The 12077-nt window shown below is 37.3% G+C and overlaps 1 protein-coding gene across 2 annotated transcripts in view; it reads left to right on the top strand.

The window, feature by feature from the left end:
• LOC113108650 (mannosyl-oligosaccharide 1,2-alpha-mannosidase IB-like) overlaps positions 1 to 8221 on the top strand; it is a 53775-nt gene extending 45554 nt beyond the window's left edge. Inside the window, exon 5 of one of the 2 annotated variants that reach the window (XM_026271898.1) lies at positions 6281 to 8221. In XM_026271898.1, coding sequence (XP_026127683.1) covers positions 6281 to 6312 — 32 coding nt within the window. In that variant the 3' untranslated portion in view covers positions 6313 to 8221. The remainder of the gene's footprint in view (positions 1 to 6280) is intronic. The other variant, XM_026271897.1, reaches the window with a different exon arrangement.
• Positions 8222 to 12077: the final 3856 nt, after the last annotated feature.

Here is a 12077-nt window from a genome sequence, read left to right as displayed (position 1 = left end):
GCGTGGACTCAACCAATCAGGATGTTTAGCGCCCAAGTCCCGCCCCCGAAAGTTCCGGAACTCTAAAAAAAAGTACTCCCTTGCCAGCAGGGACTCTCTGAGGGGCATTCTTTTACCCGGAACTTTTAGTTCCTGGTTCCTGCGGTGGAAACACACTGAGTACTAGGCCAAAGTCCCTAGTTCCTGTGTAAAGTTCCTGCGGTGGAAACGTGGCATATTACTGTCTTTTTTAATTTGCAAGTCAGAGAATTTATATTTCTTATGGAAACTTTGCATTTAGTATTCAGCATTTAGAAACCTTATTTAGCCTAATACTGCAGACAAAATTATGACACAATAACACAATATGATCCAATAAACAAAAAGCAATGCACAATAGATGAAGTAAGCATAAATGGCAACATCCTTTTGTAAAATAAATCTGGACTACTTCTAGACTGTATATTTTTTATTCTTTATTAATGACCAATAAATAAAACCAAACTTTAGTCTGCTGAATGCAAAAGAAGATATTTTGCAGAACTTTTGCTGTCCATAAAATGAAAATTCAACATTGAACCCCACTGTATGAGCATAAACATATAAATTGTTGGAAAATTATTTTTTTGTTCCACAAGTTAATATCATGAAGGTTTGGAACAACATGTGGATGAGTAAATGATAACGGTTTTCATTTTTGGGTGAACTATCCCCTTAAAAACAATCTAGTCAGCTAGTTTTGTTTTGTATGTACTTAAGTGTAATCTTTGTAACATTCCAACAATCCCTTGATGGATAGACTATGTTTCAAAACACATTGCCTTTCGTATTCAAACCCTTTGAGGGCTTTGACCTCTTGGCAGTACATCTGACGTATTGGTCAAAAAGACTCTGACCATTCCAGTGGTCCACTGTTGTGCTGGGACAGGGACTCTCCCATATTGATCCTTTAATCAACATCTATTGATTTTCTTTTTTTGTGTGTTTGTGAAAACTTTTGACCCATAGAAGCCTGAGACTCTGCTGCTGGACAGATTGCTGATAGTAAGCACTTTGATCTGTAAACAAACACCCTGTTTACAGGGAATATTTTCAGATCAGACCCCAGGGTCAGATCACGTAACCCAACTTCCAACGTTACGCATGTGATATTATGATACTAAAATAACCACGTTAACATGTGGTCACACTGTGGTGCAATCTGTTTCTGATGTATTATGATTTAATGCTTAAAATGGAGTAGGGCGGAGAGCTCAAAAAAATCATATAGTTTTTTTTTAGGATGAGTGCAGATATACACACAAAAAATACTGAGTAAATTTCAACTGGCAAGAGAATTGCACTTTACTTATCAAAGCATAGTAATAATTTTAGCCTTTATTTGATTTACCCCATTAAAGTGGTCCCATTACAGTTTCTATTATCATAAAAATACCTTTACTTGTAGGTTTAAAATGCTACATATGGCAAACATAATGTCCAAAAACAAATATTTTGGCAAAATGTGAGTTTAGTGAGATTTATTGCGCTCTGTTTGTTTGGGGCACATGTACAGTATGTGACGGCGCTCATACACTGAAGTCTATATAATAAGACTTGTCCACTCCTGACAGGAATATGAAAATATTTGCATGACTTTCTAACATTTACAGATGGAGAAGTTATGCACTGAGGAAAACGCGTCTCAAATGCATTAAACGGTACGACTATCTGTCAGAGCATCTGTCTGGGCAAGCTGCTTAAAACTGGTTAACTATATCTTCCTAAATGATTTTGAAGCTTTTAAAGGATGTTTTATGTTTATGTTTTAATTTTATGCATTTTCCCCACAGCAGCTGATCCTGTGTCTTTCACTATTTTTCAGATGTGCATGCGATATTATACTAATATATATTGATATAAACTGGATTGCCTTATCCTTTATGGTGTATGAAAATAAACTGATATATTGTACAACTTCGATGTACCACCCAGATCTAATATGGAGCTGATTTACAGTACAATTAAAAAGTTTGGAGTTGATGAGAAGAAAGTCTCTTATATACAGTACTCACCAAGGCTGAATTCATTTGATCAAAAAAAGTCATAGTGAAATATTATTACTATTTAACATAATTGGTTTCTATTTAAATATAATTTTAAATTTCATTTTATCATATGATTAATTTGCGACATCTTTAGTTCAGTCTTCAGTGTCACATGATCCTTCAGAAATCATGCTACTAACATTTGTGCTGTTTTGTGGAAATCATATGCAGTTTTCTCAGGATTCTTTGAACAAAATTCAAAAGAACATAATTTGAAATTCATTTCAAAGAACATAATTCATTTGAAATAGAAATCTTTTGTTACATTGTAACTGTATAGACTGTCACTTTTAATCAATTTAATGCACCCTTGCTGAATTTAAATATTAATTTAATAAAAAAAGAAAAAAAAGAAACCCTTACCAAAGCCAACCTTTTGACCAGCAGTGTTCATGGGGACGGATGATCTATTGTCAGAAGTGTAGCAGTGGGCCATAACTGTAGTCATCAAGATTACCCCAATAAAAGGTTTTTACTAGACAATGATGAGGTGGATTTTTATTTTCCTAAAAAGAGGCTTTGTGTTTTCATTTCTTTCCGCCACATCATGTCTGAATGAAATGATTAAGCTTCATCTCTGTATGAGCCCTTCACACATTGAGCAGGAAGTTGTTCTGTCCTGTGCTGATGTGTAAAGAGAGAGCGAGAAGGCTGCATCTAGACGGTTTTAGTCTGGGCACAGCCCTCCAGACCCGCAGCTGGAGACGGGCCATTGTGTTCTCCATCATCCTGACGTCCAGTGTAGTTGCCATAGCAACGGCAGGGCTAGCTGAGGTCAGAATACGTATGCTGGCTGATAAGAGGCAGAGCATCCTTACTACGGGGTCTTTAATCAGCTCTCTGGTTAATCAATACCCACCAGCCTGCAACTAATCAGCTGAGGACACTCTGCATGAGTCTGATGCTCAGACCATTGTCCATAACTGGGTCATTTTTGTTCCTCATATCTGTTCCCAGGAATAAAAGGGCACAATGCATGATGAGCACTGCTGTAAAAATGAGAGCTTTGCGGTTCTCCCTGACTGTTTGAAAGGGACGATGCTTAAGCCTTGTTCACACTTTTGATTTGGCCCTGCCAGTAGATGCCTTTAATGATATTATTTTTAGAACAAAGAATCAGTTTTCTTGGGGTGAAGCATTTTCAAGTCCCTCCAGGATTCCACAGATTTTTTTTTTTTTTTCTCTGATTCTCCATAGCAAATAAAACCATGTGATTGAGAATCTGTTCTCAAGGAGCAAATATTGGAGATGAAATGTTTTTATTTTTAGAATTGAGCATAACTTATGTGTTCACTATAGCAATAATACAGTCCAGAAAATCACATATTTGGTATTAAGTGATATTTCCAGGATTTGAGTGACCTTCTGAACTTTGAACCTGCTCTTATATGCATTCATATGGTAAAAATATATTTAAAATAATAGATATCCCTTTAAATGGATACTTCACCCAAAAATGATAATTACCCCATTATTTACTCGTCCTCAAGCAAACTTTATTCTTTCAGAAAAATACAATCAGAGTTATATACATTTTTTTAAAGTCCTGGATCTTCCAAGCTTTAGAATAGTGGTAATGGGGTTTAAGATCAGGATGGGTTGATAGTCCAATAAAAGTGGATTCATCCATCATAAAATGTCCAGCTCCACATGGTGGGTTAATAAAGCCTTCTGAATCGAATTGATGCATTTTTGTAAGAAACCTACCCATATTTAAAACTTTATAAACCATAATCTCTAGCTTCCGCTAACCGTCACATGTACATTCATGAGAGAGAGGCATCCAGTAAATGGTGTAGGACGTAGGTGAAAGTAGTGAGTGTCGACAAACGTGGAAGCGCAGAAGAGAGAGAAACAAAAATACTGGTTAAAACATTAAGTACAAAATGAGGATTTGTAAAGAAAAATGTTGGGGGATTTTGATATAAGCCAAGAGAAGATGTTTTTTTGCTGTAAACAAAACTTGTTTCTCGCGAGACTAGCATGTTCTCACCGCAGCTTTTGTTTTGCCTACATTTTCTGTCATCCGCTGGATGCCACTCTCTGGTGAACAAGCATACGAAAGTTAGCAAAAGCTAAAGAATTATGGTTTATATAGTTTTAAATATATTTTTCTTACACAAATTATCAGTTCACTTCAGAAGGCCTTTATGTGGAACGCTTTTTATCGGATGGATGCAGTTTTTGGGCTTCAAAATCTCAAACCCCCATTCACTGCCTTTATAAAGCTTGAAAAAGCCAGGACATTATTTTTATATTAATAACTCAGATTATATTTGTCTGAAAGAAGAACGTTATATTCACTTAGGATGGCTCGATGTTGAGTAAATCATGGGATGATTTTCATTTTTGGCTGAACAATCCCTTACATTTTTTCTAGAAAAGTTGTGTAAACTAAATTTCGTATATTGAATAGACCGTAGTCATTATGTAGAGATGATGAGGAATGAAAGAGGGAGGAGGGAACCCAGCTGTCTAAAGAGAGGTTTGTCAAGACAAGGGATTGCAGTGAGAGAAAATGGCCTCAGTCGGCTGGTGCTTTCGACTTCATTTCGGTATTTATGACCTCATTTACGTAATTCCCATCAGCCACCAGCCTCGCCGAAATCTCCAATTATATATGCATCTCGATGCTTCCCAACGAATTGTGTTCCCTAGGTGGTTAATATTTCCTTAATGATGCGTGTGATTTTCTGTTTGACTGTGGAGAACATGGGGAAGGATTCTCAGCATGTCAGTTTAGTGCTCTTGGCTTGTGTGGGCTTGGTCTAGAGATCCATCAGTACGTGACCCACTGTGCTGTTAATGATGTAATGAGTGGTAGGGATGAAGCCTGGGGCATGTTGTCTTCTCTGTGGTGACTTCATAAACGACTGCAGAGGGGTGACCGCGGCTCCGCTCGGCTCAGGCAGGTGCCAAGCACCGCTATCCTCTCCTGCAATGCAGAGACAAAGCAGTTTAACACTGGGGTTTAGGCTTTTGTCCTCTGCGTGCTAAGTATGCCAGTTTTGTGCAGCGCTCTAAGGCAGAATACATCCCAAGCACGTGCTAAATGCCGATATGTGTACAGTACTAGACAGTAAGTCATACGTGTTTCCTCCAAATGTCTCACTTAGACACATTTCTGCTAAAGCCTGTAATGTATTCATCCGTCTGTGTTTAAATGGCTTATTTTCAGATGACAATGCAGAAGTAATTTCTATAACTTTGGCTCATTTAGTCTCTGAAATGTGTGACTGTACTTAAAATTTCAGTTTTCATGCACTTTTCTTCACTGATATCTTGCCACACTTTGTGTACCCATAATATTTCCTGAAAAGTTATATCTCAATTCTGATTGGTTGATTGAAATGCTGTTCCAGGATCAACAAGGATGTTAATTATTCTACTTGGTGAAATCTTGCTCACCATATATATATATATATATATATATATATATATATATATATATATATATATATATATATATATATATATATATATATATATATATATATATATGATAATTCATAATCATTTAAAAATATTGCATTCTTGCTCAGCGAAAGTCTATACCTTAGCCAATACACAGATTCCTGCAAACACATTCCATAAGTTTGGTTGTGCCAGCTCTACCATCTGAGTTTGAGGTGATGGATTCTTTGAGAACAGAACTCTCCATGCATAAATTAGTATGCGCAAAATGTAGGACTGTTTGTGTCACCCCCGAGGCGTAGTGCCATAAATTATGTGAATGTGTGTATAGCCTACACGTCTTGTGTGATGTCCTCTTTCATAGCTGCATTTTTCTGAAGAAAACTGCTGTCTGTGACTTTAAGGAGATTCATCATTCCTCTCCACAGCTTTTAGGGCAAGCATCCAGTATGAATGAGTTTTGATGGTCGCCTAGATTAGTAGCATCGACTACTTCATCTAGATGTCAGGACACCCTAATTTCACAGGTCCTTTTGTTGAGACAAATTAGTCGATGTTCAAGCAACCTACCAATGATTTGTTTTTGAAAATCTTTACCTTTGCGCATCCATATCATGCAGAGGGAAGCCCACAGCACCGTTCTGAAGTGACTTGTGTTTATTTATTGTTCTCCGTTTCGTGCTACGAGGCTTACTTTGAATTAGCATGTTTCCAGCTAGCACAGAAAGAGAATGCTGCAATTGCTCCCGACTGACTGACTGATTCCAGCTCAATTCCTGCTGCTTTTCCCGCTCTGCTAGGGTTCTGCTGGGATTCAACTTTTAATAGATGAGAAGATGCCAAGCGCAAGTGGGTAATCACACGAATTTGGTTCTGTGCAGTCCACCAGGAATGAACATAAGCCCTTGACATTAAACAGAAGACCTAGAAACAAAAGACTAAGGAGGTAGAAAAGAAATGGAAGATGAACAAGAAGAAAAAGTGGAATGAAAGTCATCGCATAGCTAGCAGTGTTGGGCAAGCTGCTTATACTGGACCTTGACAGCAATTAACACAGACAAGACATATAGCAACACTTTGAGCTAAAATACATTTTATTTTACTGTATTTATACGTTTTTTATTTATAACTGTATAATTTTGCCAGAAAACGTATTAGAGTACATGTTAATGTAAAAAATCTTGCGTGATATAATATTTGTTTCCTGGTTTTATTTTGCACTGGATGTAAAAACTGCCTTGTTTGTAATGGTTTTTTTTGGTTTTGTCAATAAAACATTTACATTTAGCAATGTCATATGACCCCTTTAAGTTTGCATTTTTATTTAGGCTATTACTTTGCTCCACCGATACCGACCCTGTCCTTGTCACACTATCTCAGAGAATGCCTTGCACCATGAGTCTCTGCAGCATTTAAATGGTGCAAGAGTATGTGTGTCTGAGAAACAGGAATCACTCCTCTCCCTAGGCATCACCACTACAGCCATTCATCAAAGTGCTGTGACTCAGTAAATATTCATCAGCCACTTACAGTGACTGACAGCAAGCACAGCACACAGCTAACACCAAATTACAAAGAGCGGAGATAGAGGACTGCAGGAGGGAGGCAAGAGATTTGGTGAGAAAGGAGACGTGCTGATGGAAATAAGCTGTTGAAATGTCTGTGCAGTTATTCATTAAGAGATCATGAGAGACAGACAGACACTAGTGTGCCCTTGAGAGCTGAATGTACGTGACTTGAGTGCCGATGTGTTATTTGGACCTGAGCACCTGTACATGGATTGTGATTGTTAGTTACAGTGCTAAAGGGCACATGGCAGCACCTGGCCTTCGAACTTTCTTTCAAAGTGCAGGCAGACTCTAAAGTTTAGATTGCAGTAAAATAAATTATTCAGGTTGGTAAAGGTAACATCTTTTGGAGCCTAAGAATTGCCCTTAGAAATGCAAAAAAAATGTCTTGCATTGGGTGCATGGTAATATTTTTTGGTGGGTGTTGTTTTTGCATTTAAAATTTTCTGTTTTACTTAATGTATCATTTATTTTTTAATTTTCTACTTAAATTTTAGACCAATTTAAGAGCTAAAGTCACAAAATATCTGGTCATAGAGAAATAATCTTTGAACGCTTAGATATGGATGTGAGATTAAATGCCATGGTGATTTATCTTGACCTTAAAAGTACTATGTCCTTAATTGTAGGTCACAGTCCTGCAGTGTGTGTGTTCTGACAGCCCAGCCACATCTGACTCCAGGCTTTAGACCGTTATCATTAGTGCAAGGACTTGGGTTTGTGCAGCAGTGTTTCGGTTTCAAGTGTAAATTAAGACTGCAGACTGGCCATCAACTGGTAACTTATAATGGACAGTCTACACTGTCAGTCATAAAAATCTTAGTTATGATGTATATCTTACAGTCTGACTTAAAAGACCATCAGTGTTCTACTGTCTGCCTTTGGTTTTACCCAAGATGCCTCTTTGGGTTTTATGTACAATCTAACAAGCAACAGTCAAGGACAGAAAAAAAAACAAAGTGCACCCAACTTTATAACAACTTGCACATCATCTAATGGAGAGTCATGGTCATCACTTCTGTTTTTCTATAGATTATTATATATTTTTTTATTCTTTGTTATTTGCTCTGCTGCAGAGTCCTTATTAGTACCTTGTTTTTTTTTTTCCGTTTTTTTACTATGTATCTAGGGCTGTTCGAAAGTTTAGGGTCAACAAAATGCATTTATTTTATTTATTGATTTACTTTTATTCAGCAAGGATTCATTAAATTGATCAAAAGTGGGAGCCAGGACTTTTACATTGTTACAGAATATCTATTTCACATAAATGCTATTCTTTGGAACTTTCTATTTATTAAAAATAACTATATCGTGCTTCCCATTAAAATACTAAAAATAAATGTTCCCTGAGCAGCTAATCAACATAGTAAAAGGATTTCTAAAGGATCATGTGACACTAAAATCTGGAGTAATTGCTCCTGAAAATTCAGCTTTGCAATTACAGGAATAAATTACATTTTAAAATATATTTTGTATTTTAAAATAACATTTTCTTTTAAATCTTAACATAATGTTTGTGAATGTGTGCATTGTCTGTAGTGCTATCAATTCTGTTCATTGTGCGCTGCAATTGACATTTATAAATTAAGAATAAATCAAAACCATAACCTTATGTATAAACTGTAGCAATGGCAAGCTCTGCTAATTATAAGCTTCAGCATGATTTCAGTCCTCCACTAACACACTTAACTGGGGTGAGGACCTAAGCATGACTTTTCCTTTAATATTAGTGCGTGACATTTCATGGCTACGTCTTGGCAAATTGAGTCCAGTAGTATTAAGCAATGTCATTTTCAAATCACAACCCGAAAATTAGAATGGGATTAATACAAGAGGAAAGAATCCTCAGGAAACCGTACAATTCAGATATGTCATTTGTTCTATTTCCAATAAACAGGTCTTCAAAAGAATTCCTCAACCACATCAAATTCACAGAACAGCCACTCAAGCTTTCCAGTATTGCCTTGTCTCAATTTTTATACTCAATCCCGCTACTACTTTCCACTAGCCAAGATCCGCAGTGCCTGTAGTTTCATTTGCAGAACCCACATTTCCAGTCACACTCCAGTGGGTTTGCAATCTAAGCCTGTAAGGATAAGTAATGGCCAAGACTGTAAAAAATAAAGGTAAATGCAGAAGTGATGGAAAAACACGGCCAAAAGCTTCCAGCAAATGTGCACGCCCCCAGACAACATGCTGCCCGTGTCTGTAGACATGAGCTCAAGTGGGCCAGTCTAACGATTGAAGGTGATCACTTCTGACAGTGTAGCGTTTTATGTGGAGAGGATATACAGTATGTTTTTTTTTTGGTTCTGCTTCAGATGCTTTCTCCTTGTGCTGCTCAGATTTCTCGGGGGGAGGAAATGCAGAAATAAGTTTGTGACCTTAAAAAGTCTAATATCTAATATCCTGAGCGTTAACTGCACTGGAGCTTGAAATTAATGTTGGATTTTCATTTCAAGAGCATCAGCAAAGTCGAGTGTCTTGGGGAAAAGGCAAGTTGTCCGTCTGAAATAGTCGGCAATACCTAACATGCGTGTCGTAATTTGATAAAGATTCTCAAACACCAAAGGCGTAGACCGAAAAGATGACAGGCTTTTAAGAAATCATAATGTCATGTCTGGAACTAATTCAATTGAGCTTTAGAAACAACCAAGCAAATATTTAATCACTACAATGCTTATTACTTGGCAAAACATTTAGCCATAAATCGGAAACAAAACGACATTTATAAATAAAACCACATCATGCACTGATTCACTGGGAGTGTGATGACTTGACCCTGCAAAATGCTGAAACCTTGCATTTATGGTTACTTGTATCAGATGCATCTAAAAAGCATCTAATCACTGCTGCTGTGTTCACCAGTTAAACAATTGACTGTTATCTAGAGTTCAGCATTGCATTTGGCCTTATGACTCATTTGTAGAAATTGCACTGGAAATGTTTTGTTTTTTTTTCTGTTTGTTTTTTTCTTCATGTGCTTGGTCTCAATGCACTTTATGGAGTACAGATTGGCCATCATAAAACATTCCTTGAGAGAGGTGCTGCATGCAGAATAGAGCCCCAAGGCAATTAGCTTTTATGGTGTTTAGTTCAAACCCATGTGGTACGTGCCTTACAGATACTTAAGTTATCATTGGAACTGTCTGATTTGTGGATTTTAATTGTAGGTCTTTCTGGAGGTCTGATCTCAGTTGTACTGTTGTGACTTAATTGCTTGAAGCATAGAAACCATATAAAAGTTATTTAAATAATCTGGTAAGGCAGTGTAACAGTCTTTAAATAGTTCTTGAGTTAGTTTATATTATGGGATAACGTTTTTTGTTCCTTTTATTTAGCAAGGACACCTTAAATTGATCAAAAGTGGTGGTAAAGATATTTATAATGTTACAAAGGAATTCTACTTCAAGTAAATGTGAACTGAACTTTCTATTCATCGAAGAATATTGAAAATAAATACATTTTGCACATTTTAATATTTGTAATTATTTATATTGCAGAAAGATTGTTATATTCTCACCAAGGCTGCAAGTAAATGCAATTTGGGCAATAACTTCTGAAAAATAGCATGGATTAAAAAAAGGAAAAATCTCTCACAATTCCATCTCTCTCTTTACTCTGTCTTTTTATTCTACTGTTCTCTCTTTCACACACTTAGCCATGGCAGTTTGTTGAGCGCAGCAGATGTTGCAATAAGGGTCCAGGGAGAATCAGTGGCAGCAGAAATAGTGGGCACTATTAAACTATCAGTTATGGAGAGGGTTTGACTCTCTCCACCTCTTCGTTTCCTTGATAAACCCCCGAGACAACACAGATAGAGGGAGAAAGCCTTCAGACTCATGCCTTTGGCTTGAGTAAGATCTCCTTTTTTGTATACATAAGTACTCGCATTCACAAACACATGCCTTCATTTAATTAAATAAACCTCTCAACTACTCAGAACCTCTCTGATGGTTTTCTCTCGAGATGAGACTGAATCTGAAGAATGAAATCATCACACCGGCTGCCACGTCTGCGTTCATATTAGAACAGCTCGCAATCTGTCGCCAAATGAAACTGGCATGGATGACACAGAGTGAGAGAGTGTGGGATGGAGAGATGGCTTGTAGGAAGCGGAGAGAGGAGCTTAGACTGATTGCCATTGGAATTCCCCAAGTAACTTTATTGAGTCCAATTTGATTTACACCAGAAAAGTCTGGCATCCAGAATGCCAGCCTTGTGTAAATGCCAATCAAGATTCATTCAGTATGATGAGGGCTGATTTCCAGTCCAGTAGAAAGCCAGAGAGTGTAGGTTTTACTCAAGATGGGCAGTGTATTTATGGGAATGGAAATGAGGCAGTGAGGGATGAATGTGTAGACAGTTCTGCGGGTCTTGGGTTGCAACTAATTTTATTTTATTTTATTATTTCATTGCAAAGTGAAGTCATAGATGAGATTCATCTTTAGTGATGGCGCCATAGTCAAATAGAAAGGGACCCACTTTACAGATATATAAAAAATACTGAAAATGAAATGGACAGGGTGATAAAGAGGAAGGCAGTAAAGATATTATAGTCTTAAATGACGTAAGAGCAAAAGGGATTCAAGTCTTATAAAAAGAGGGATAAAAAGCAAAAGTGTTTGTGGTGCATGAAAGTCTGAGGCCATTTGGGGTGCCTCTGGACAAGCTGAAGCAGCAGTCTGGACAGATTAGGAGAGCTGCGAGTCTGAGGGCTGATGGGTATTTTTAGAGTGATTTAGAGTTCCTGACAATAATCATGATGATACCACTGCGCTTCTACAGATTGAGATGGAGAGAGAGAGAGAGAGAAATGCCACACAGTATCTCTCAACAATTTTCCACTCTTGAGATTAGTTTTATTTGTGGGAAAACAGTATTTTTGAAATATGAGCTGAAACTTTAAAAGGCTTATTAAGTCAGTGCTGATAGCTTTGTGGACCGCACCGTTGTATCAGGGGCGTCCCGAGTTCAAATCCCAACCAGAGGACCTCTCCTGACCATAACACTCTTCTCTTTCTCACTT

The sequence above is a fragment of the Carassius auratus genome, chromosome 9 (genome assembly GCF_003368295.1).
Source record: "Carassius auratus strain Wakin chromosome 9, ASM336829v1, whole genome shotgun sequence".
NCBI lineage: Eukaryota > Metazoa > Chordata > Actinopteri > Cypriniformes > Cyprinidae > Carassius > Carassius auratus.
The sequence above is the reverse complement of the archived record's forward strand: the minus strand, read 5'-3'. Positions and strand labels throughout refer to the sequence as shown.